This window comes from Cottoperca gobio, chromosome 4, assembly GCF_900634415.1.
Source record: "Cottoperca gobio chromosome 4, fCotGob3.1, whole genome shotgun sequence".
Lineage (NCBI taxonomy): Eukaryota > Metazoa > Chordata > Actinopteri > Perciformes > Bovichtidae > Cottoperca > Cottoperca gobio.
Window position 1 is genome coordinate 27,096,898 of NC_041358.1, and position 27,506 is coordinate 27,124,403.

General features: G+C 39.9%; 1 protein-coding gene across 1 annotated transcript; it reads left to right on the plus strand.

The window, feature by feature from the left end:
• The first annotated feature begins 198 nt into the window (after window positions 1-198).
• Window positions 199-26,026, plus strand: cers1 (ceramide synthase 1). The gene is made up of 2 exons (XM_029429628.1): window positions 199-1,327; window positions 25,823-26,026. Exons 1-2 carry the CDS (start codon window positions 1,079-1,081, stop codon window positions 26,024-26,026), a joined length of 453 nt encoding a protein of 150 aa, XP_029285488.1. The 5' UTR covers window positions 199-1,078.
• The last annotated feature ends 1,480 nt before the right edge of the window (window positions 26,027-27,506 follow it).

Genomic DNA, 27,506 nt, shown 5'->3' on the forward strand with positions numbered 1-27,506 from the left:
TGTAATGATGTACAGTGTGAAGCATTTGCCTGCACTGTCTCTTTAAATCATCCTTTTTAATCCTCAACCAGAAGAGGGTTAAAGAAGAAGAAGATAGCGGCCCTAATTATGGCACGCCCCCTTTAGGGTTTCTTCTTCTTTCCGAATAATAAACGTAGCTGTCCTCTTTCCAACGAACCACTTGATTTTATATTGAAAGCGAAGCGCGTCAAAAACACCGCATCCCGGGTCACGCACGTCGGACAGCCCAGAGCGGCAGCGGCAGCGGCGGAGGAGAAGCAGCAGAAGTGACGGCAGCCTCTTCACAGGATCATATTCTTCTGATTTATCCTTTTCCCTCTTCGCTGGAATAACTTGTGTGACTATTCTGTCGGGATTCTGTTTGTTTTTGTAGCCTAACTCATGAAGCGGCACAGAGACGTTACATAAGGCGAATAACGGACAGAGATGAGACGTTACCGCGTGTAGCGGCACAGTAATCGCATGTGCTGCCTGGGCTCGGCCGGAACAGACGAGCTGAATTCGTTCATGTGTGCGGGCTATCACGTTTTTTAAGGTAATTTATTCAAGTAGCTAGCTTAGGTTGGGAAGCTTCAGTCAATGCTGGTCCATTCACTATTGTGTGTGTTTGATTTAACTTAGCTAGGCGGCTAACCAGGAACGCGCTGCCGCCGCTGATGAGCGCGTGTGTGCGTAGCGGGATGATGATCAGACGAAACCTCCAGCAGACATTCAGGTGTTAATGTAAAGAAACACATTTAATTATTGGGTTGTGTGATTATAAAAGACACCCTCATAGCCGATGTGTCTGGTCAGACCTGGTGGGCCCTGCTATCATTCATAAAACTGTCCTGCACGCGCAGAATGGGCCCATGTCTTCATTTGGAAAACAAAGAATTAGGCTACTGAAGAGGGTAAGCTGGTTAGATAAGCTTGTTTTGGCGTTTTTAATGTGAGCAAGCTGGTTCCCGCATTAGCCACACAGTCTGGACTGTACTGCACTCCCTCTGTCCCTCAATTGGAGTACCCCCCCCCCCCCTCTGGTTTCCACGTTTTTTGTTCTCTGCGCCGCGCCACAATGAGCAGTCATACCGGGGACGCCGGGCCGGTGGAAGTGGAGCCCATGCCGGGATACTTGGACCTCATCAGCAGAGCCTCCACCGTGATGCTGGGCGCGTGGAGAGACTGTAGCTCCTGCGGGCTGGAGCTCTCCAAACGGACTCTCCTGGATAACGCGTACATTACCTGGACCGAGATCGCCCTGTTCTTCTTTTGCGCCTTTTTGTGGACGCAGGTCAGACGGGGACTGACAGAAAGTCTGTTTCAGGTGGGTGACACACACACACGCACACACACACACACACACAATCACAACAACGCTCCCCACATCCCTCAAGGTTAGTTTACTGACACAATTAATTAATGGTTTTAATTGCTAATTCCTCTAATTAGAGCCTCAGCCCTGCAGAAGTGACTGAATGCACAACATGCTGTGAGGCTGCAGGTGGGAGTGAGAATAACACATGTTAACAAATATATCTAGTTGTAGACTTAAGATAAAGTGTTACACAGGAAACACCATTATCTATACTTGCTGTTAGGCAAACATTTGAGCAGATAAAGTGTAATAAATAAGTATGAAATTATTTTTGGAAGGGCTGCAACTAATGATTATTATTTCAGAATGTGGTTTAGGTTTTTACACACAAGGAATTTGCTTTGGTGTATAATGATGCAAACATAACGACAGTAAGAACAATCCAAATGGTTAATTAGGAGCAAATATTGAAAAACATAACATAGAAATTATTATGAAATAAAACAAAGTGTACAAGAAACATAAGAAAAAAGAAAATACAATAAGAATATGACAAATCACTGTAAAAATAAATAAAAATAAGTACAGTATATCTGATTTAAAGTAAAGAAATTGTCATTATTGATTAATCTGCAGATTATTTTCTGAATTTATCGTTTGGTCTATAAAATGTCAGAAAATAGTGAAAAATGTCTTTATTTAAAACACAATCTTACTTTAACGATTCATTATTATCAAAATATTATTTTTCTGTCGATCAATTTATCGATTAGTATCGTTGCAGTTGTATTTTGTGCGAGCAGTTGTTTGGTATCTATAACCGTGTACAGTACAACACTTTATATAATTACACTCCAGTTCTCACATACAGACAGGAAGGCTATGCTTTAAATTCTAATAACGTTTATATTTTATAGTTCAAAATGCTATAAAATATATATAATATAATGTCTCTTCATCTTGTATCTTATTCCTTCTGGTAATCTGGTAAATAGATATCAAATATGTTGTTGACAAAGCCATTTGTATTACACATTAAACGGTCAATATAATCCTGAAGCTTTTAGATTTCTATTAGTGCTTTCAGACACTTTTAGGGAACCTGCAGTACGGTCATTAATTGCAATTATATCAAAATGCAAGTGATGCAGACCCCCCCCCCTCCCCACACACACACACACACACACACACACCCTCTCTTTCTAAAAGTAGTGGTGAGGACTGCAGATAAAATTAGTATATGTAATTTAATATCCCAAAATCAGTATCTTAAGATAATGAATTTCCTTGAAGATTAATTAAAAAGTTAAAGATAATAATAACCAGAAAGGAAATCGAGTTTATTAAACACTTGACAATTCAAAAGTGCTATGAGATGAAAACTTTTTAAATGATTGATTCTCAGGCAAAAATTCAAATATGGAGATTATGTTCTGCTTTTCCAATCTTTACGATCACTCGAAGCGCTTTACAACACATGTCATCCACACACACACACACACACAGTCAGAGGCTAACATACAAGGTGCACATCAGCTCTTCAGTAGTGTAACCATTCACACACACTTACTTACTCACACACACTCACCTGGCCAGGCCATCAGGAGGTTCAGTAGTCTTGCCCAAGGACACTTCGACATGACTGCAGGGGCCGGGGATCGAACCACCAACCTTCCATCCGGTGGACGACCACTCTACCTCCTGAGCCACAGCTGCCCAATCTGCTCTTTTGTGTTTTATATCATATTGAAAGGGACAAAACAAGACATTTAAAGACACTAATTTATAGACGTAACCATGATTTGATTATTTGAGAAGATAATCGTCAGATTAGTTGCAGCTCTAGTTTCTTCACATAGATGCAAAAATCATATAAAAATCTGCATCATGAGTCGCGCTCTGTGATTTGCATCACTGCCCACAGCGGCCTCACACACCCAGAGATACGTTAAGAAGCGGCTCGTCTCGGTTTACACGGTAGCCTATTGCCTCTACATTATAATAATGGCTTTATTTAGGAAAGAAAGGTACGTCTAAAGCACCTGAGGATGTTCACTTACAAAACCACAATGTCTCTGAAAGCAGTTTGCTGAGAACCTCCGCCCTGCTGGTGCTCTCAGGGAGAGGCGCTTCTCCACAGATAGCCAGGATGTGGCTCGTTATTCTGCCATGATGTGAGTGGGGGTGGAGAGGCTCCACGTGGAGGATGCTACGACGATGATGCTACAGCAGCGCGCTGTGGCTCAGGGCCCCGTGTGTGAAGCCAGATGTGGCCTGAGAATGCAAAGAATGAGGCCTGTTAACATTATAAATGTGTGTGTCGCAGTGTGTGCGTGTGAATCACTGACCCCTGCGCAACAATATGGGATGCAACCCTCCGTTTAAGGGATTTGTAATGTTGGGCGAATTATGAATCAGTCAGACTTCCCCTGAGTGCATGTGTAATATCACCTGTACCGTGCTTACATTAGGGATGAAGAGGATAGGTTCAGTGTTAGGTCACAGCTAATGCAAAACAAATATCACTGTTATACATTATAGAATCTGAGAGCGGGCTGAGATTACAGTTATATTGTTTGAGGTCTTACTGGAGCACAGATAATTGCACTGACTTGATCTACTCTGTTTCCTCACTGAAGTAAACACACAACACATTTAATACCATGTCAGTAATGATGGAGCTGCGCTTGTCATTGTGTGTTGAAGTGCACAGCAGCGGCTCTAATGTGTGCACAATATGAGCAGAATGTTAAGCACACATACTTAATTAGGTTCAGCGCTCATGAAACCTTATGGACATTAAATGTTAGCTTAGACATCGGTGGACAAAGCCCACTGTAATTCATCCTGTTGTGTAGACTGTGGTCTGACATGTGAGGGATGGATGTTGGTTCTTCTGACTCGTCCTTCATGGACCTCAAAGACATTCTGTAGACATTAATATAACTGTCAACTTTACAGATGGACATTTGTTTGTTAAATCGTGGTTAACTTTGGTTGATGATACAAACTTCTTGTTGAGCTGCAACCAACAATTAACCCATTGGTTAAAAATCTAAAGAGAATGAATTGATTAATTGATTTCTCTAGATTCTGAAACTGCTTTTCTTAGTTTTATATATAAAGTAGAGCTGCAACGATTAGTCGATATAGTTAATAGCTAACTATCACAGTGCAGTAACAGTTATCTTTCATGCAAACATGGCCGGAAATGCTGTATTAAGTATGTTTCATATCATATTAAACTGAATATATTTGATGGACTTTAAGAAACTGTGATGGACATTTTTTACCAAACGATTTATCCAGAAAATAATCTGCATATTAATCAGTAAACTGTATATTCTGAGCTCGGACACATTTGTACAGTTTTTCTGATGTTTCATAGATTAAACAGTTAATTCTAAATATCATCAGCAGATTAATTCAAACTGGAAATTAGTTGCAGCCTCATTTCTTGTCTCAGGATCTATTTACAGATGTTGCTGTTGGACTTTAAAACACATCTGCCCCATGAAGGCTGTGGGATAAAAATAATCAGTTTCCTGTTTGGTTACTTACAGTTGTCCTGGTCATGTTTGAAGAATGAAGGCTGACCCACTTAAAATATATAATTAATCTCTTCTGCATGTTCTACTCTACAGTCAGATCCCTGTGATCAATCTGTACTTACATACAAATAGTTTTATTTATGTGGTTATCAAAGAGCAGCAAAGACTAAAGTTAAGTGTCAAGCTTCATCTTTACTTAAGTAAAATAATGCTCGCCTGTGCTTCAGCTCACTTTGTCTTCATTCGCACCATTTTGTTTTGCAAGTGCTCGATTGATTTTGTGCCTGTGCAACTCTCAACAGAGACGGCTCACTTCCATCATCAGCTGTGGACAAAACAATTGTGGGACGGCGTCTCCTCCATCTCCTTTTTCTTTCGTAAAGGACGGCCCAGTGTCACCTAGGCTCAAGGAGATAAGAAAGGAAGCATTGAAGCGCCTTGCCTTAGCATTTACAGAACTAGTGCCGCACTCTTTTGGGATTTGCTCGTGCAAAAGCTCTCATGAAAATTTTATAGCCTCATAAAGTCAAAGCTCCACTAAACGTGTTTGATGAAGGCTGTGGAAGAAAGTTCAGACCAGCGACACACAGAAACATCTTCATTTAGAGGCTCTGTGTGTGTGACACACAGAAACATCTTCATTTAGAGGCTCTGTGTGTGTGACACACAGAAACATCTTCATTTAGAGGCTCTGTGTGTGTACGAATGCCAGGCCGCACCCAGCACGTAACAATACAGATACATGTGATTAACACACACACACACACACACACGCAGACACACACACACACACACACGCAGACATCTGTCATTGTTGTACGATTCGGCTGCCACTGTAATACTTCCGGGTCATTTTACTCAGTTAGGAACCTTCATAAGACTCTTCGACTGCGTCGCCACACGGTAACACCACTTCACATGTCAGTGAGCAAGCTGTTGGGTGAGGTAGAGGCGATTGTGTTGGGGGTGGGGACGGCCCACACAGTGTTCACAGTACTGTGTGGTTTAGCATGTTTCACTTCTGGTTCGACGCTTTAGAGCGGCACCTATTCAGGTTTGAATAAACACGACTTGTGGATAAGCCACTTGAGCTCTGCTGTTACATAACAACACTGGTGCATCATAATCTCCTGACTCATCCATTGACACGACGGACACATGGCATTTTAAAATGTGTCTTTCAGGTTAAGTGTTGAAGAGCTTAGCATTTATTTCAGGGAAACAAATGGTGAAATGTTGAAACTCTTCACTCTGCTCATGAACTGTCTTCTGAAGAAAGTGTACCTTGTAATCTTCTAAAGGTCACGTGACACTAAGTGCGAAAGTAGCTGGAGCTCCTTATTGTCTTTTTAAATCCACCGCACACACACGTTTGCCAAAGCGTGTGCAGGTTTATGTCTCTATTTGCTTGCATTATTTAAATAGTATGCATGTGCAACTTCCTGCTGTAGTAATGCAGAGCCTCAGTGGACGAGTGGATGGAGAAGAAGGAGGGAAGATAGAGAGGAGACAGTTTAAACGTACAATATGTAACTACCTTTTTAAAAAGAGCAGAGTAAGCATTATGATGAGAGAAGAATAATAAACAGAAGGAAGAGACAGTCATATAGAGGAAGGAAGGAATGGAGAGGAGAAGTGGGTTGTGTGACTGAGGCCAGGCCTGCTGACTCAGCATACAGCAGCCAATCATTAACACAATTTCACTAACACACGTGCACATATTGGTTCAAATGAAACACACACACACATGCAAGTTCTTCCCGCTGCCTTAACTTATATATCCAGCAGCGTCAGAGCAAGTGTTTGGAAAGAGGCAACAACAAACTAGCTGCACAAGGCAGGCAGGCCTGGCTGCAGCAGCTTCTAACCACTCATAAATGCCTCTTATAGCCTCTCACACACACACACACACACACACACACACACACACACACACACACACACACACACACACACACACACACTGAAGCAGTCACTCAAAGAAGAGAGCAGCATTATGCTTGCCAGCTCCAACCTTGTTGCAGAGCTTATCTCGCTGCATAGACAACGTCCCCCAACCACAGATCCCAGATCACTTCCCATGAAGCCCCCGCTCATTGTTGTGCATTAAAGCCGCAGAGAGAAACCTAATACTGGATTTGTGGAGAAGGGGAAGTGCTCTCCATTCAGCCAAAAGTGCCCACTCAGGTGAAACTTGCTTGTAATTTTGACACTGATTGCAATTGTTCCGAAGTTTAGTTAATATTAGTTACATCCTCTCTGATGACTCAGCTATATCATTTATCATCACATAGCGTATAAGCAAACAGCACTTTCCCCATCGCCTGGCACGTGATGTATTGCTGTGTGTGTGTGAGGCTGTCACACATCATAAATACAGAAGCACTTAGAGGTTCAAAAACTGGCCACCCCGCTCTTTTCCACACGGAGATTGTGCTTCAATTATTCATAACACTGTAGAAGTCTGTAGAAGCACCTACAGAAGTCTAATTACATATATCATATATATATTTGTATTATGCGTTTACAGTGTGTTTTGTGGATGTTTTCTATAATAGCATACCTGATTTCAGAGCCACAACATGTTCCTCACCTGTGTGCACCTGTAGGGTTGGCTGCCTGCAGGATTGTTCCAACCTGTAATGCACTCAGCTTCACGCCGTCCAGGTCACATTTCCCGCTGACGGATTTGGTGACCAGCTCGTCAAGAAGCTGGTTTCCATGTCACTGCCTTTCTGAACCATTTGGACCCATTATACAAACTATTGTTGCCAGCCATTTGCAGTACCAGCATACACAGTATATATATATATATATATATATATATATATATATATATATATATATATATATATATATATATATATATATTATATATATATATATATATATATATATATATATATATATATATATATATATATATATATATATATATATATATATATGTAATGGTAACTTATATATAGTAGATGAGTTTGTCTCTGTAGTTTTCCACCAGTCAGGTACTTCCACTGTGCTATCAGGAGATCTTGTAATTGTATCACAACTCTTTTTGGAGCAGGTTTCGATTGCATTCGATCAGCTGTATTAATATGATTTATGCTGTTTCTGTTTTGAATCATGTGCAGATAAGCTGTATGACTCTCCCCCCCCCTGCCCTCTCTACTCACTGTCTTTATGTATGAACGCAGATACACAGCGTCTTCTTGCTTGCACTCCGAAAGACAATTGAACCTTCTTTGCAAAGAATAAATACTCCAAAGATAATTGTTCTCCATATTTGATATATTCCTAGCCGTGTGCAGAGGTTCCATAGAGTTACACTATGGTGCGTTCAGGCTCTAGGTAGGTCAAATATAACGTTATCATGATGTGTTCAATGTAAAATCTTTAGTTTTTGGGGAGAAACTTGAATAAATGCAGCTGTTTGAAGATGTTTTCACAGAGCAGTGTGCAAACGGTAATAAAAGAGTGTATTTTGAATTCTATGGGATTTATTGTTTTGTTTTTCACCGTGGTATCCAATTATTATCCAGAATTGTGGAATTTCACTGGTATTGGTATCGACTACTACAGTTCTAGTATCGTGACACCCCCTCTTAAGACACCATAAATAAGTTTGAGGCTGGTTGTTGTTTCGACTGCAGGTCTAACAATGATTTCTCTGAAGGTAGAAACGGCGGGAGTGCTTGTATACTCATTAACGTGGGGAATCACAGCCATAAGTCCCACCAGCTTCAAAGCGGCATCATGAATCAGCTCTGTTTGCCGACTTTGACAGTCCGACTCTCCGCCGGTCAACTGGAATGTGCCGTGAGGCCTTCACCGCTGCAGAGCTGCTGTGGCCAACTTTGCAATCTTTTTCCTCTTCCTCTCGCTCTCTGTCTCACTTACTTGCCTGTGGACGGACACAGTGGACAGGCTGTCATTACACAAGAACACACTGTCAGTGGCGGCTTCACACTTGGCAGCTGTCTCTCCTCTAGCAAGGCCGGTCTATATCAGTGAGCTCAGTGTCGGAGGAGAGCTCCTTTAGTCTTCATCTTCATGCTCTTTACACCATGTTGGTGCGCTTCATTGAAGTCCACACGGTGTGTAATTGGATGCTTGTCTTTACTTGGGTCATGGGTAATTCTTGGGATGCAATTAATTCAGTTTCTCAGCATTGACTCATAGTCATTAACTTTCCCATGAACGTGGCTTCCTTCTTTGTCCTCAGTTCCCCTCACGTCATCTTTCTTTATTTCTGTATCTTGATGTAACTTTCATCTGTTTTATTCTGCCCCCACATTTCTTCTTCTGTCTCGTCCACACACACTATTACTGCTGTGTGGTATGAGGAAAATATGTGATCTGCGATAATACATATAAAAAAAGGCACTTCTCATATAGAGCAGGTCTCGACTGTACCTTTTATAATATTAAACGATAGCGTTGAATATAACGATATTACTTGCAGAGTCTGTTTCCAGACTCTGCGAGCCAGATCCGTATTTATTATTCAGCTCCACTTGGTGTCAAGCGAGATATACTGTGTTGGTAACGCTACAGCTATGTGACTTTGCCCTGACGAGGTTCAAAAGTCTCTGAATTGAGTGAAATTCAAACAAAAAGCACAAGAATGTGCATTTAGCATGGGCGGTTGAATATATCCGTTGTGTGTAACGAATCAGTGATTCATGCACAGCCTCTAAATTAAAATCATTAAATTGATGTTCAGTCAACTCTGCCGTCTGTCTATGAATGTGTGGGTGTTTCTAAGATAGCGCCTGTACGCGGTGAACCATCGGCCTGTTGTAGACACACACACATTCTCTGTGTGTTGCCGACGGCGTGCTCAGTGCATTATAAATGACGGCCATATGTCTTCTAGCCGTCAGCTTCGACAGGGAGCAGCTTGAGTGAATTTCTGAACACTTCACTCTGAGACTGCGTTATGTTTCCTCTCCTTCTGTTGCTTTAACCGTTCTTTCCGCAGTGAGGGAACATGAAGAATGGCATCATAATAATTATATATTCTTTAGTTTAGAAGTCATCAGACACAAATAAAAAGCATATGACCAAACATCCCGAGGTTTATGTTCTGCTCACGTCTAACAAAGAGCTCACTGATGGCCACAGTTTGTCTCCACTGATGGAAACTAATGTTTGGTCCCTGCGCAGCCGACTAATGTACCATCTTCAGCTAATATCCCAAAACCATTTGGCATGACACCTTTTCTAATTAATAACCAAATTCTATTACAGTTATTACAGATTCATGTTTTTCTAAATAACTTCTACTCTGTTTACCGACTGCTTTATATATAATAATAATAATAATAATAATAGTGTTGGCATCAGTGTTCACTGTGTATGTGAGGAAACATCCCTGTGCCGCCACACATAACCAAGATAAAGGAGAGCGTAATGAAAGCTGTATCTCACATCACTAGAGAGCAGAGTAGAGAGGACACTTCCTGTAACTGTGTCACATGGGTTTTGCATGTGCCACTCCCCTCGAGGAGACGAGCAGCAGGTCCTGAGTATTAACTGCAATGGGAGAAGTGAATATGGTCACCAAAGTGAATATTAGACCCATTATTTCACAAGCCACATATCTTCTTCACATTCTGGCACGAAAATGGCTTTTTATCCAAACAAAATCAGGAAGAAATGTACTTTGACTTTCGCCAACACAGCGTTAACGTTAGTCAAACTGTCGACATTTCAAGCTAACGCCCTAGCTAACTAATGTTTCTAATGCTAAATATGTTTGTTAGCTGTGTAAATATCTCATGTAAGCAAAATAAAACAAATACATTAGACTGCCCACTTTGGAGACAGGAAGCGTTTACTATTTAATACCATTGGCGCCGCTCGCAATGCACCATATTTGGCTATAGAGCAATCTGTGCTCTTAAGCAGGTGTTACAACTAACATAATGCTGCTTCCCAAACATGCAATCGTAGTAATGTACGTGAGTATATGTTTTAGCTTAATGCTTTTAAAGTCTTTCATTGTGAGTTAATTTGAGAACCAATTAGGGGGTTAATGCCTCCTCTGGGATCCACTAATAGTCTGTAACTGCTGCGAACACGTGCACCTGCTCACTCGCTCTCATGCACACATCGTTACACTTCATTCAGCTGACACTTTTGTCCAAAGCGACTTCCAATAAGTGCAAACAATCATGAAGATACAACTCAAAACAGCAAGAATCTTACAAGTACATTAGCTTCAAATAGGTGGAATACTTTTAAGTGCAGAACAATAACTTCAAATAAGCCAAAGCGATGGAAGTGCAACATACAGTGCAACCTTTTTAAATGTAATGACCAAGGTGCTGTCAGATGGGTTTTCCGTCTACATGTGCGTGCTCACATGCACAACAAGGCAGAAAGGCCCCATCCCTAATTTGAATATATCAAATGTGTTAATACAGACGGAACTGAAACCGCTGCAGGTTTATTTTAGACTGAAATTAGTATTTGGTAGTTCCTTTCCTGGGAGTGTCGGATGATGTAAATGTGTAGGATAGTTGCTATACAAATCCACCTGCAACAGATTCAAGGATGATGTGTTTCATTGTAGTAGTTTTAAAGTAGCTCAGCAGGGTGCCTGGACATTTGCTTAATATGCTATGGTCAGAAGGTGTGTTTTGCCACTACAGTCCTAGAACTCGTGCAGACACGCACTTGCATGCAAATGAGTTTCTGCAGCGACGGTGCCTCGTGCAATCCTGTCCTTTTAATCAAATCAGGTGTGTGTGTTCAGCCAGCCTATTGGTTCAACTTCAGTATTCCAGCAGGGTTTGACTTTCTATGTGCAGTAATGTGAGTTTTCCATGGTGGGCCAGAAGTTCAAGTAACATCCATATGTAAAATCAAAAAACATCACATGCTGTTTGATTTGTCTGGCTTCATCCAGATGTGCACATCCTGGCACGTTTCCTTTAGTTGTAAAGGACTGTTGTCCTTCAAGGTCCATGTCAAAGAGAAAATACATCAAACCTCAACATCTGTTGCCTTCTGGTGCACGGTGAGCTTGTTCAATGAAAGATTGTTGGAAATGATTTCCTTTCATGTTTTATGCCTCCGCGCTGCTAATCAGTTAATCTTGTACACATGATTAACTGATTAGATTCTTGTGGTCAAAGGTCACCGTGACCATAACTCAACGATTCATATGCTAATTATGAGAACTTCACACACATGTCTAATAAGGTAAAATGCCAAAGTGATGACATTTTGGGCAGATTTCGGAGGCATACCACCACGAGGCGGTATTTCTATTCTAGTATTTGCAAGTAATGGCATATTTTTGTCATGTCGTGCTTGGGATAGTGGGGATTCTCAGAGAGTTTGACCCAAAGATACACATCATATCATCCCATCATGGTGAGAAGAACACACACAAGCTTGTGGCTTTAATCCTCAATATAGCTGCAAAGAAAAAGGTCCTTTAAATGCTCGTTTGTGGCGTTTTTACTGTGATTGATTGGTTGATTTCCATTCTGCAGAAGTAACTACAAAAGTGTTTCACAAGTTTCTCTGCTAAGTCGCTCACGTCCCTCTGATTGATCAAAGTTCCTCACAGAATGTTTTTCATCTGTAGTCCATTTCCTTTTAATGAGACCCGTATAAATAAACAGCCGACTCATCTCACCAGAAGGCAGGATACAGATGTGAAGAGGTCAGGGATTTAAACATTACCTAACATTATTGACCCGGAGTGAGGGATATAAGGAGACTATGAAAGGAAACGCATTATCTTACTGGCCCATTATGTTTACCGTACAGGAAACGTGTGGTGAGAGAGGTGTGTGTGACGTGCAACAAAGCTACCTGACAGTATTTGAATCAAGGACGTGGGATCACGTGGTATGGGCCTAAACCATAGCCCCCCTCGTTAACACTTCTAGATGCGACTTCACTCCCACAGTGTTGTTACTTTTAACAGCCTCACTGTGATGGAGCCTGTTGCTGTGTTCAGGCTGTTCTCATACACTCTTAATAGCTTTACATACGAAAGTAATGTACTGTAATTTGTGTATATCCCACAAAATGAATGTGTATGTAATCCACGTAATTGTGAACCAGGAAGTATAAAGAGGAGGAGGTCGGGGTGAATGTTCGTGTCCTGTGTGAACTTTGTCACTTCCGTAGCTATTTTCACCTAAACCACAATATTTTCCTAAACCTAACCAAGTTTATTTTGAAAAGACTAAGAAGGAGTTGCGCTTGGACAGAAATGGTGACACAGACATGCCATGGGAATTTCAAAATAAAGGCATGTTTTAGAGATGATGATATGTAAAGAGGTTATGGCTTTGCATCGATGATATTGGATCATTGAGTCGATCATCAAAACTTTACACACAAATGTTCACTAAAAAGCTGCAGTTGGATTTTAAAGATTTTAGCACCATTTGTTGGTAAATGAGTTTTAAATATTGTAAGCAAGAACCGGTGAGAAGAAGCAGCCGGCAACGTGTGCTTATTACACTTTGAACTTGTCATTCCTGTTACATGGAAAACCAACAATATTAGAAATCCTGCAAAGGAAATGCTCTCTGGATCCTTCTGCGTCCGTCTGGGGCAAGAGCTTTATCCCCAATGACAGCTGTCAGCTCATCACCTTGTTAAGAACAATGGGGGAGATGTGGGGGCGGGGACAGAGGGGGGTATTCTGTTTGGGATGAAGTACAATAAATGTGGAATGAAAAAGAAGTTTATTCTAATGTGTTTAGAGCAGCAGAAAAGTCTGGAAGACACCTCAAAGAGTGTTGTGTAAAGTGTTAATCACAGATAAATAGCCTATATTTACTTGCATATAGTCTCCAGTCATCCATTGGATTAGCCTTTTTTAATCCCATTTGGCCCCAGCCTGGAAAAAGATGTAAAGAGAACAGAGGGAATCCTCGACAGGATTGGGTTTAAACGTGACACCGACGCAGACAAAGTGACGTCAGATTAACGAGAAAGATCGAAGGAAGGAAAGAGGGTGAATGAGATAGGGGGCCTATTGAACAGATCCACACATGAGCCAGCAGCCAGTATCCTGACTCACTGGCCCAGTTTCTCTTACGCAACAGGCCAGTGGAGTCCATTCACCCTCTCTCCTTACCTGCTTACAAGGAAGGGGGGGGGGGGACGGACTGAGAACTTTAAAGCCGTTCTTCAGGGATAGACGTTAATATTTTCAAGCACTGGCCACCAAGCCCCTAAATTTGGTGGCCAAAATACATTGTCGGTGGCCCAAATGTAAACTTCAGTTAAAACAATACAGAAAAGGTAATTTAACGCAACTAAACACAAACTGTGACACTTCATTGATAAGACATTAACAGAATGAAAATATATAACTATTAACGATTTTATATTGCTGTGAAAACATCTCCTTTAAACAACTGTTTTTCAAGTTTCTCGCCAAAAACTACATTTTTCAAGATAGCATTTGAACTCATCATGATAACGTTATACTTTACCTTCGCCTGATACTCTTTTTCACTGAATAGAGCCCAAACGCACCATAATGTATCTCAATAGAGCCTCTGTTAGCTTTAGCTGTTAGCTCCGTTATTTAGCCAAGCATGATTGTGCTGCTCATCGGCTGCTAACAGCTAACGGTTAACTCTTCTCCTGTCGATTTTAACACGGATTTGTTGTTTACATCGTGGCATTATCAGGGGAAATATAAGGTGCGTCCCCTGGACATCCAGGAAAGATCTCTGTTCGTCCCAAACACATTTTCTTACACATTTATTCGGAACACCATTAGTCACCTGGTGGCATCTACCTCCTTATTTCAACCTCACTAATCGGCCATTTCTTGTCCATTGCGCTGCTCTCGAAGCGAGCAACAGCAATAAATAGAAACAGGGCGTCCAACAAAAGTTCAGTTCAAAATGGCGTAGCGCTGCGTTTTTCGTGGCCATTTAGGAAATTCCAATAGAATCAGTTCAATCAAACTGATTTTGTTGCCGACGCTTCTCAATTGGACTTTACACAGACTTTGTACAGGGTAAAGTCCGCTTGATGTCCTGTCCGAATGATTCAGACATCTGCGTTCTGACGTACAGCTCCTCCGGGTAATGTCTACATAATTTCAGGGTTGCAGTGCATGTCTGAAAACGGCTTTAGAGAGTGGAGGGTGAAAGGGATTGCAATGGGGACGCAGCTGCAGATGAGCAGGGAAACAGAGGGGGACGGACGGATGAGGAAGGACTGTAGTGGAGCAGATATGGAGGCCACACTGTAAGGCTTTGCCAGCATCCCTGCATGGTTGCTAAGGGAACCACTTATTTGTCGTCAAGTCTCTTTCACACCGACTCTTTTCCTTTCCTGTCAAACACACGCTCCGTTTCCTTTCCTCCTTCTGTTTTAAAGCTGCTTCTCTTTAGCGAGGGGGAGTGGAAAGTGAAATGAAATCCAGCAAAATGTTGTGATCGAGAGAACGAGTTCAGCCAGAGTCTGTCTGTCACTGAGGGTTGGGGGGGGGGGGAGCTGTTGAATGGTCGCAGGTCCCAGCTGAGTGTAATTCAAGGCCCTGTCATTTATACGGCAGAGGACGAGTGGATTATCTCAGTGTCCTTGACCCACTATACTCCTCACTTTGTAGGCTGGCATACAAAAGTAAAGGGTAGATGGATAGAGTGGGTGGACAGGACCCGGTGTGATGGTGGGCCGGCTGCCACACAGAGACAATAATGGAGCCATTGGCAGGCTGTTATATCATTTCTCAGAATCTGCATTGGAAGCAAAGATTTTGTTCCCGCTGTTGTGTGGTTTAGATCGAGTCAGGAAGTAAAAATATTACATTTCCTCTACAAATAGCGGTGACTGCAGCTCAGAGACAAATTTGCCATCAGCTGGTGCCCGGGTCATGGCACAGCCAGGAGCACATTTCTGCTTTTTACAGGCGGTAACAGGCTTCGTACATATTGTGTTTGGAGGTTTATTTACTCTTAAAAACAGGTGTTGAAAAGGTTTAAACATTGAAACTGAATGTACAATCAGGACAATTCTTGCTCTTGTGTCACGCTGGGTGATAATCCAGATACAGCACTGTATTAAAAAATGCATGGGGCTGCTTTGGTGGGGGAGTGTTGCTACAGGTACAGATTAGAAATGTGATCCATGGAGTCTGAGTAACAGATCCATGAGTTTGAAAGCTTATCAGACACCAAAAGAGCGGTTTATGTTACTGTGAGGATTGAAGAAGGATCTGACAACTCGGCAAAGTTTTCAAGACACTTTCTGTTGTGTTTAGTTTATTTGACAAAAAGACACTTACATGGTGACATGCACAGTTCTAAAGAACATCAAGGATAAAACAAGATAGTCACAGGACTTGTGTTCATTGTGACCCTTGTTGTACTTCCATGTCGTAAAGGTGTGTAGGTGGTGATAGTGGGGTTTGGTGCAACAAATATTCCCATTGAGCATTGCCAAGCATTATTCTGACTACAGGCTCGAATACACACTTCATTTTGTACTAAAATAGGTCACAACTGTCTTTAAAGCAATACGTTACCTACAATCCAGTGAGATGACAGACTCTGAAGGACAGATATCGTTGTATACAATTACTCAAATTCTCCATCCCAGCAAAGTAAACTGTAGAACCAGTTGTATTCCTCTACTTTACATCAAGTATCAAAGGTCAATATCATTTTAAAAAGAAGACTTGCAGCCAGCATGATACATGTCAAACAATGTTGCTAGCAAGTACAATCAGGAGAGACAGGGGATTGAAGAAAAGATAATTGTTTATTATAACAGATGATATGTGATGATAAAGTCTTCAGACACTGCACTCAGTGGTGACGGGGAGGTGGAGGGATGAACAGCAGCATGAACGTACTAAAGGTGGAGAGAGAATCGTGTTTAAAAAGAGACAGCAGCTTGATGATTGGCTAACAATGTAGGTGTGTCGCTGTGCTATTGGGTAGATGTGACCAGCTGACGAGAACAGCTGATATCACGATTGAGAGCTGAGACGTTAAGGAAATGATGAGTGATCATGAGAGGATGTAAAAGAACAAAACTACACGCCTAAGCATGCAAATGACTGAACTTACCCCGGAGCTTCATTTGTCTAGTATAGTTTTGGTGCAATCAAAATAAAATACACCACATTATCTGTCACCACCTACCTGAAGAGTCCCACCACTTTGGTTTTCAAAATGTGGCAGACACTCTTTCATAAGAGAAGTCACGAGTTCTCACATGAGTGTAGTCGCACACAGTGTAAAGTGACAAACAATGGCATGGAAGATATAAGAGAGGTGCAAACAGACGTGGATATGGAGGCATTAATAAGAGATGTCCGAGCAGTGAGACAGCAGTAATGGTGATTAACAAGAAATATATGAGCTGCAGAGGAGAGGCTGCTGTCTGCAGTAACCTGTAGCAGCCACTAGTGTTTCAGCCTGGGTGAATGTGCGTAGGCGTATGTTTCTTTGTGTTTCGGAGGGGGTGATGTGGTGGAAGACTGGAGGGGGGGGTATGCTGTGTGCTGACAGCTGGCCTCTATAAATAAATGTCGCAGGCAGGGGAGCGACGCAGGGGTGGAGAGAGAAGGAGAAATGAAAGGGGATGGAGGGGGAGAGGCGGAGGATGGGAGCTGATAGAGAGGGACTGATACAAATGTTCTGAGAGACTTAAAAGAATGTGGTGAGTGTCCTGAGCACATGTCACCACCGTCCCGACCAATCAGCAGCCCCGGGTGGGATCATGTGGCTCACTGCATCTGCTTATCTTCCTCTATCATGTGTCACGACTTCAGTCTGTTCCCGGTACATTTTATCTCACATCAGCCCTGTCAGCTTCCTTCCCTGTTTTGTTTTGACTCTCTTGTGTGTGTGTGTGCGAGTGTGCGTGTGTGTGCGTGTGTGTGTGTGAGTGTGACGCAGCAACTCCCATCAATTCTAGAAAACAGACAGAGAGAAAGAAAGAAAGTAAGATGATGAACAAGAGACAAAAGACGTCCATGTTTTTTGTCACACAGACAGGGAAAGACAAACAGCTTGATGAATCCCTGTGAATGTGACTTTGTGAGAACACATGGCTCACATGCGACTCTCCCTCCATTAATTTGTCATGCAGTCGGTCACTGAGCCCTGTCGTATCATATCCTGTAGACTAGCTGCTTAGTAACAACTGACTGAGATGAACTGTATCACTGACACCGGCAACTTTCACTTTCCTGCCTCCTGTTACACCATTTCATTGCCTTCCAAAGTGGTGCGTGTGTGTGTGTGTGTGTGTGTGAATGCGTGTGTGCGTGTGCGTGCGTGCGTGTGTGCGCGTGTCATTTTGTGCATGAGGAGGTGAGCAGGGCTTGGTTTCCTGTCTTGGCACAGCAAGGACTCAGTGAACACCTGCCTGTCTCACTGCCTAACTGATATAGATGTCTTACCTATTTTACCTGTCATCCTGCACCTCTTTGTGCCTCCAGGACTATGATTCAGAGCTTCTGCTGCTGAAGAGAGAGAGAAGAGGGAGGTTAAAGATGGTAGTGAGGAGTGGGGGATGGGACGATACAGGATTTATATCAAAGATAACAATAAAAACCATCGCAATAAGTTGATTGTGGTGAATTTGCATTATCAAGGTAATCGTGAATATCCTGACACGAGCGCCTTGAGAAAACTCCCTATCATGAGAAGTGAAAAATAAAGCCTGGTTTAAAAAAACACATGTACTATCATGTAAGAAAGAACAGACCCAGTATGATTTTTCGTGCCATTTTAAGAGTTGTACGCATATTTGTGATGATTATTAGATTTAATTTGTTCAGAATAACGGTGACATGAAATTCATCACATGCCAAGTGAGGAGGCAGCCAGATTAGGGAGGGACTGAGAAGATAATGTGAGTAGGTGGGGTCTTCACGTTATCAGGCTGCAGCATCAGGAAGTCAGGGGCCGTCTCTCTCCGACTTCCTCTATTTCTGCTTGCAAAGCAAACATAAGACTTGTGAAAGACATTTTGTGTGCAGACGGTCACATGGTTGTACTGTACTGTAGCTCACTGATGATGCTGTGTGTGTGTGTGTGTGTGTGTGTGTGTGTGTGTGTGTGTGTGTGTGTGTGTGTGTGCGTGTGTGTGTGTCAGCAAGAGAGCGACAGAGAGGAAGGAGGGATATTTGAGTCATATGCGTATGTAAAAGCGATCTGCTGTATCTGTGATCTAAACAACATCCTGACACTGTCAGCAGCGCTGGCAGCAGGACAACAGTCATCTTACATTAGAATCTTATTAGGGTCATCTTACACTTTCGATATGCAGCACTATAAATGAACAAACTCATGTTTATTATTAAATACCTCTAACATGTAGAGGATGTCATCATTCTCCAAACTATAGACTTGACTTCTCTTCTCTCCTGCAACATTTGTTTTGTTCTATATATCTATCATCTATCTATCTATCTATCATCTATCTATCTATCATCTATCTATCATCTATCTATCTATCTATCTATCATCTATCTATCTATCTATCATCTATCTATCTATCTATCATCTATCTATCTATCTATCTATCATCTATCTATCTATCTATCATCTATATATCTATCATCTATCTATCTATCTATCATCTATCTATCTATCATCTATCTATCATCTGTCTATCATCTATCTATCTATCTATCTATCTATCTATCTATCTATCATCTATCTATCTATCTATCATCTATATATCTATCATCTATCTATCTATATATCTATCATCTATCTATCTATCATCTATCTATCATCTATCTATCTATCTATCATCTATATATCTATCATCTATCTATCTATCTATCTATCATCTATATATCTATCATCTATCTATCTATCTATCATCTATATATCTATCTATCTATCATCTATCTATCTATCATCTATATATCTATCATCTATCTATCTATCTATCATCTATCTATCTATCATCTATATATCTATCATCTATCTATCTATCATCTATATATCTATCTATCTATCATCTATCTATCTATCATCTATATATCTATCATCTATCTATCTATCTATCATCTATATATCTATCATCTATCTATCTATCTATCATCTATATATCTATCTATCTATCATCTATCTATCTATCATCTATATATCTATCATCTATCTATCTATCTATCATCTATATATCTATCATCTATCTATCTATCTATCATCTATATATCTATCATCTATCTATCTATCATCTATCTATCATCTATATATCTATCATCTATCTATCTATCTATCATCTATCTATCTATCATCTATCTATCTATCATCTATATATCTATCATCTATCTATCTATCTATCATCTATATATCTATCATCTATCTATCTATCTATCATCTATATATCTATCATCTATCTATCATCTATATATCTATCATCTATCTATCTATCATCTATCTATCTATCATCTATCTATCATCTATCTATCTATCATCTATCTATCTATCTATCATCAATCTATCATCTATCTCTCTATATATCATCTATATATCATCTATCTATCTATCATCTATCTCTCTATCTATATATCATCTATCTATCATCTGTCTATCATCTATCTATCTATATATCATCTATCTATCATCTATCTCTCTATCATCTATCTCTCTATCTATCTATATATCATCTATCTATCATCTGTCTATCATCTATCTCTCTATCTATCTATATATCATCTATCTATCATCTATCTATCATCTATCTATCTCTCTATCAATCTATCTCTCTATCATCTATCTATCTATCTATCTCTATATCTATCTCTCTATCTATCATCTATCTCTCTATCTATCTATATATCATCTATATATCATCTATCTATCATCTGTCTATCATCTATCTATCTATCATCTATCTCTCTATCTATCTATATATCATCTATATATCATCTATCTATCATATATCTATCTATATATCATCTATCTATCTATCATCTATCTATCTATATATCATCTATATATCATCTATCTATCATCTGTCTATCATCTATCTATCTATCATCTATCTCTCTATCTATCTATATATCATCTATATATCATCTATCTATCATCTATCTATCTATATATCATCTATCTATATATCATCTATCTATCATCTATCTATCATCTATCTATCTATATATCATCTATCTATCTATCTATATATCATCTATCTATATATCATCTATCTATCATCTATCTATCATCTATCTATCTATATATCATCTATCTATCTATCATCTATCTCTCTATCTATCTATCTATCATCTATCTATCTATCATCTATCTATCTATCTATCATCTATATATCTATCATCTATCTATCTATCTATCATCTATCTCTATCATCTATCTATCATCTATCTATCATCTATATCTATCATCTATCTATCTATCATCTATCTATCTATCATCAATCTATCATCTATCTCTCTATATATCATCTATATATCATCTATCTATCTATCATCTATCTCTCTATCTATCTATATATCATCTATATATCATCTATCTATCATCTGTCTATCATCTATCTATCTATATATCATCTATCTATCTATCATCTATCTCTCTATCTATCTATATATCATCTGTCTATCATCTATCTCTCTATCTATCTATATATCATCTATCTATCATCTATCTATCATCTGTCTATCATCTGGCTATCATCTATCTATCTATCTATCTCTCTATCAATCTATCTCTCTATCATCTATCTATCTATCTATCTCTATATCTATCTCTCTATCTATCATCTATCTCTCTATCTATCTATATATCATCTATATATCATCTATCTATCATCTGTCTATCATCTATCTATCTATATATCATCTATCTATCTATCATCTATCTCTCTATCTATCTATATATCATCTATCTATCATCTGTCTATCATCTATCTATCATCTATATATCATCTATCTATCTATCATCTGTCTATCATCTATCTATCATCTATATATCATCTATCTATCATCTATCTATCATCTGTCTATCATCTGGCTATCATCTATCTATCTATCTATCTATCAATTTATCTCTCTATCATCTATCTATCTATCTCTATATCTATCTCTCTATCTATCATCTATCTCTCTATATCTATCTCTCTATCTATCATCTATCTATCATCTATCTATCATCTATCTCTCTATATCTATCTCTCTATCTATCATCTATCTATCATCTATCTATCATCTATCTCTATATCTATCATCTCTCTATCTATCATCTATCTCTCTATCTCTATATCTATCTCTCTATCTATCACTCTATCATCTATCTCTCTATCATCTATCTATCTATCTATCATCTATCTCTATATCTATCATCTCTCTATCTATCATCTATCTCTCTATCTCTATATCTATCTCTCTATCTATCATCTATCTCTCTATCATCTATCTCTCTATCATCTATCTATCTATCTATCATCTATCTCTATATCTATCTATCTCTCTATCTATCATCTCTCTATCTATCATCTATATCTATCTCTCTATCTATCATCTATCTATCTATCATCTATATCTATCTATCTATCTCCATCTATCTATCATCTATCTATCTATCTCTCTATCTATCATCTCTCTATCTATCTATCTATCTATCTCTATATCTATCATCTCTCTATCATCTATCTCTCTATCTATCTATCTATCTCTATATCTATCTCTCTATCTATCATCTATATCTATCTATCTATCATCTATCTATCTATCATCTATCTATCTATCATCTATCTCCATCTATCTATCTATCTCTATATCTATCATCTCTCTATCATCTATCTCTCTATCTATCTATCTATCTCTATATCTATCTCTCTATCTATCATCTATCTCTCTATCTATCATCTATATCTATCTATCTATCATCTATCTATCTATCATCTATCTATCTATCATCTATCTCCATCTATCTATCTATCTCTCTATCTATCATCTATCTATCTATCTATCTATCTATCTCTATATCTATCTCTCTATCTATCATCTCTCTATCTATCTATCTATCTATCTATCTATCTCTCTATCTATCATCTATCTCTATCTCTCTCTCTCTATCTATCTCTCTATCTATCTATCTATCTATCTATCTCTCTATCTATCATCTATCTATCTCTCTATCTATCATCTATCTATCTATCTATCTATCTATCATCTATCTATCTATCTATCATCTCTCTATCTATCTCTATATCTATCTATCTATCTCTATATCTATCTCTCTATCTATCATCTCTCTATCTATCTCTATATCTATCTCTATATCTATCTCTCTATCTCTCTATCTATCATCTCTCTATCTATCTATCTATCATCTCTCTATCTATCTCTCTATCTATCTCTATCTATCATCTCTCTATCTATCTCTATATCTATCTATCTATCTATCTCTATCTATCTATCTATCTCTCTATCTATCTTTCTTGTTTCTTTGTTGCTCTGCGTTGTCATGCAAATACTGGACACCCCTTGAGATGAAATTGGCCTTTAACACTTCTTCTTTCTTGTTTCTACATTACGATTTCAAGCTCATGAACACTCCCAATTCGGAAAAACGACTTCCCAGCTTGTGAACCATATAAGGAGCACTTGAATGCTCTCTGAGTGTCCTTCTAGTTTACTTTTCTTTTAGTTGAATGACGTCATAAAGGGGACGACAGACATTCGAAAACCTCAATATGTGAAGCTGTAAATATATAAAGTGAAGTACATTCGGTACAGGCCTCGACACGATGTACACTGTCCTCTTCTAGTCCTTTAAGACCAATTTGTTTTCTGCAAATGAATGGTGCATTGAGAAGTCTGTAAAAGAGCAGCATCTATAGACGGAATCGGAGTTTCGGGCTTCCGGTGGAATCGCAATGCATGCTGGGGTGGCAAGACTAGAAAAGTGAGCACCAACTCCACAAGGGCTGCCATATTGGATTTCTTCTCTACGTGTTTACATTGTATTTAGCTTATTCTTCAAGCATGTTGTAAACAAACCTACTGCTCTACAGTGAGTTCTGAACTCCTTTCTTATGATGATGTTCAGATGTGGAAAGTCGAAGCTTTGAAAGTATTTTGCCGCAAGCGGAATTTAAAGGTTTCAGGAACAGAACTGGAGCTTATTGCCGGGGTGTTTGCTGCATCAGAGATGGGCATTGAGGAGCAACCAACAGCCAACGAAAGACTTTCAATCACAGAAAAAGAAAAGACTAAGCTTTTGGTTATGCCGAGTGGCGTTTCAGTGCCTGATCCCTTGACACTGCAGGATGGCCGGGTCAATGAAAACAACAGCATGACTTCTTGGCCGCCGATATACCTCAGCGATATAACATTATGTTTAATGTCTGACCACCCAGGGAACCATGTTGAGTTTCATAAACGAACTTTGAACGAATACAAAGAAGGCAAAGCATTTAGACTGTTTGACTCTGGCTGGTTGAAACAAATATCTTTCAATCCTCTCGCAGATTCTGAGTTTTGCTTTCTGAAAGCAAAATGTTCTCATTCAATGAAAATTTCCCATACGCCACATTGGGCATGGATCTGCGCAGTCAAGAAAACTGGCGATATCATAAGTGCTTATTGCAGTTGTGTTGCAGGGTAAGCTATTATACATATATACCTAACTTGTGTTTGTTAATTATTATAAAACTCAATATATAGAAAGAACATTTGTCAATATATAAATCAGGTAGATAGACTACATACCCCAGGTCGAGTTCAGGATCAGGGAATTCATTTGTTGGTTTTCCTTGCATGAAATGCTCACTGCAAATCCACAAAGATTTCTTGGGCTCCCAAGACTTCCCATTGTAATCCTGTCTCTTTACAGCTTTGGTCCATGCTAGCCTTCTATCATTGTTCTTTAGTGCTGTTGGAAATGGAAATAGTTCGAACGGGGGCTTGCAGTCGCAATTTTTGCAATCGTGAAGCTCACAATGAGATTCTGCCCATTTATTTAGCTTTCTCCCACTGTTTGAACATCCTTTCACCACACAATGTCAGTGTCCAAACCCCATAACTAGAAGAGCGATGATTACACACTAAAAACTAGCCAAATACAATGTAAACACGTAGAGAAGAAATCCAATATGGCAGCCCTTGTGGAGTTGGTGCTCACTTTTCTAGTCTTGCCACTAACTTTGTAACATCAGAGAGTGGAGATGACATCGGAAACTTTCTTCTCGTCTTAGAACAGTGTTTTCAATAACCATCATTGCACCTTTCAAGACCTCTCCGTCCGAAAAGGCTTTCTTTTACTTTATAAAAACAAAATTGCATCTCTGTGACTTGTTCACCGGCCTGGTGAACAGACATGCTGCTGCCCAAAGCTGCTTTAACTCACGACTTGTTCTGCCCGCAGTGCTGCAGATGGGTAGTTAGCATGCTAGTTAGCATGCTAGTTAGCATGGTAGCTTCTGTGACACGCCGTCGCCCCGCAAATGAGACATACACACTTTTCTTTCACTGTTGTAAAACTTATTCTTCATCCCAATCATTGTGAAAATAGTTTGGTTTTTTTCGCTTCTCTGCCATGTTTAGCGTAAACAACGCACCTAGCGCCCCACCGTAGCTGCTCCCGCTAGCGTCTCAACGAAAAGGGAAATGAAGATTTAGCTTACAGGGTCAGAGTTCATATATACATAAAACATTTTTAGTTTTTTAAATTCTATATTCAATATTGTCATTTTAATAATTCAAGTGTTATTGATTTTTTTTTAAACAGTAAAACAAATAAATACACATTTTAGACGGAGCTTCATGGGGACTAGTGCTATTTTTAGAACATGCCCTGCGGGCGTCTCACGCGTTCCCTGCGGGCGACCCGCAGGCACCACGTTGGCTTCCCCTGATCTAAATGAATGGAAAGTACCTCCCAGGAGTTCACACAGTTTGAAGAAAGCACGATGTGAGTGTGACTTCCTCTCCTCTGACTGACTCTTCTTCTTCTCTCTGTCCCTGCAGCCTCTTGCACGGTGGTGCATGCTGCTGCCCAAAGATGCTGCCAAGATGCCGGAGAGCGCGTGGAAGCTGGTCTTCTACACCATGTCGTGGTCATACAGCACCTACCTGCTCTTCTTCTCCTCCTACTCCTTCTTCCATGACCCGCCCTCTGTCTTCTACAGTAAGAGATACAACAGCAGTGTGCACAACATTTCAAGGCCTTGAGTAGAAGTTTGTCCTCTATAGGATCTGTTCATTGAATTGAGTCATGTTCAAGGAAAAGAGCCTTTAATGCTTTAAATAATCTGCCAGTATTTAATACGTTGAATTAATTAATTCAATTAATTTTTCATGTGATCTGAGTGTTGACTTCAGAAAAAGCAAGTTTAATAAAACTGCAATGGAGACAGTTTCCTGCACAACCTCTCAATAAGCTGAAGTCATTTTAATGTAATATCACAGCAGGCAGCGCCTTAATCCTACAGAGACTGTGGGGGTAACATGTCACTTTGAGTGTTCAAATAGAGGGATATTTATAGCAGCGCGTGCTGGATATGCAGCCTGGTGCTTCATGCATATTTGAATTCATCAGATATTCAAACGTGTTTTCATAGTAAACGGGCAGAAACTTCCTCCTACAAAATAACGAGCCCATACAACTAAACTGCATTCTCAATTACGTTTTTGAGAGAAACTTATTTTCTATGGGATTACCATCGGCGTTTTAAACATGTTAACAAAAAACGCTTTTGTTAGGTTTAGAAAAACAGATCATGGCAAAGATCAACTCTTTTCCAATGAAAGTATCCGGCAGCACTCGCTCCAAAAGTCGCTAATTCTAACGAGAATGTCGCCAAGTTTTGAGATAGAATACATTAAATACAATTATTTGTATGTGCATAATTGCACCTAATGGATGACTATCACTGCTAATGGAGGATAGATATCTATATAATATCTATAATTCTGCAACGTCTTCAGTCTCTCTGCCTCCTGCGTCAGACACAGAGGTGTCTGGGCTCCGGTCGAACTCCATCACTCTGAGTGGAGCTAGTGAGGCAGGTTGACAGCGCCAGGTTCATCTTTAATAGCTGCGTCACCGCTAATAGCTGTCAGCCTGAGATGTGTAAGGAAGTGGTGCACTGTAATGTGGCTGGACTGTTAGGGAGCGAGAGAGAGGGGGGGGGGAGAGGGAGGGGGGCGAGAGGGAGAGAGAGCGGGGGGAGAGGGAGGGAGAGAGAGGGGGGCGAGAGGGAGAGAGTAGAGTGTGGGGATCGAGTAGAGAGATATTGTTGGCGAGGGATGGATAGAGAGAGAATTTGTTTTTATTATTCTTTTTTATTTTTTATTTTTTTTTTTATTTTTTTTCCTCTCTTTCTCTCTCCGCCTTCTTTCCGTGTTTCTCCGTTCGTTATCGAGTGTTTCTTTCGTCCCTCTTGGAGATATCTCGTGTGACGTCTAGCAGTTTAGGGAGTTATTTGGTTTGCTAGATCTGGATTGGGGCTTGCACACACCGTATAATATACATTTTTGGGGCTTTCTCTCCGTTGCCTGCTCTCTCTCTCTTCCCACTCACTTCGATTCTTCTGGGCTCTCTTCTCTCTCTCTCTCTTCCTTTCTCTTCTCTCTCTTTCTCTCTCTCCCTTCTCTTCTTCAGCTCTCTTTCTCCTCTAACCTTCTCTCCCCTCTACTCTCTTCCTCTTTC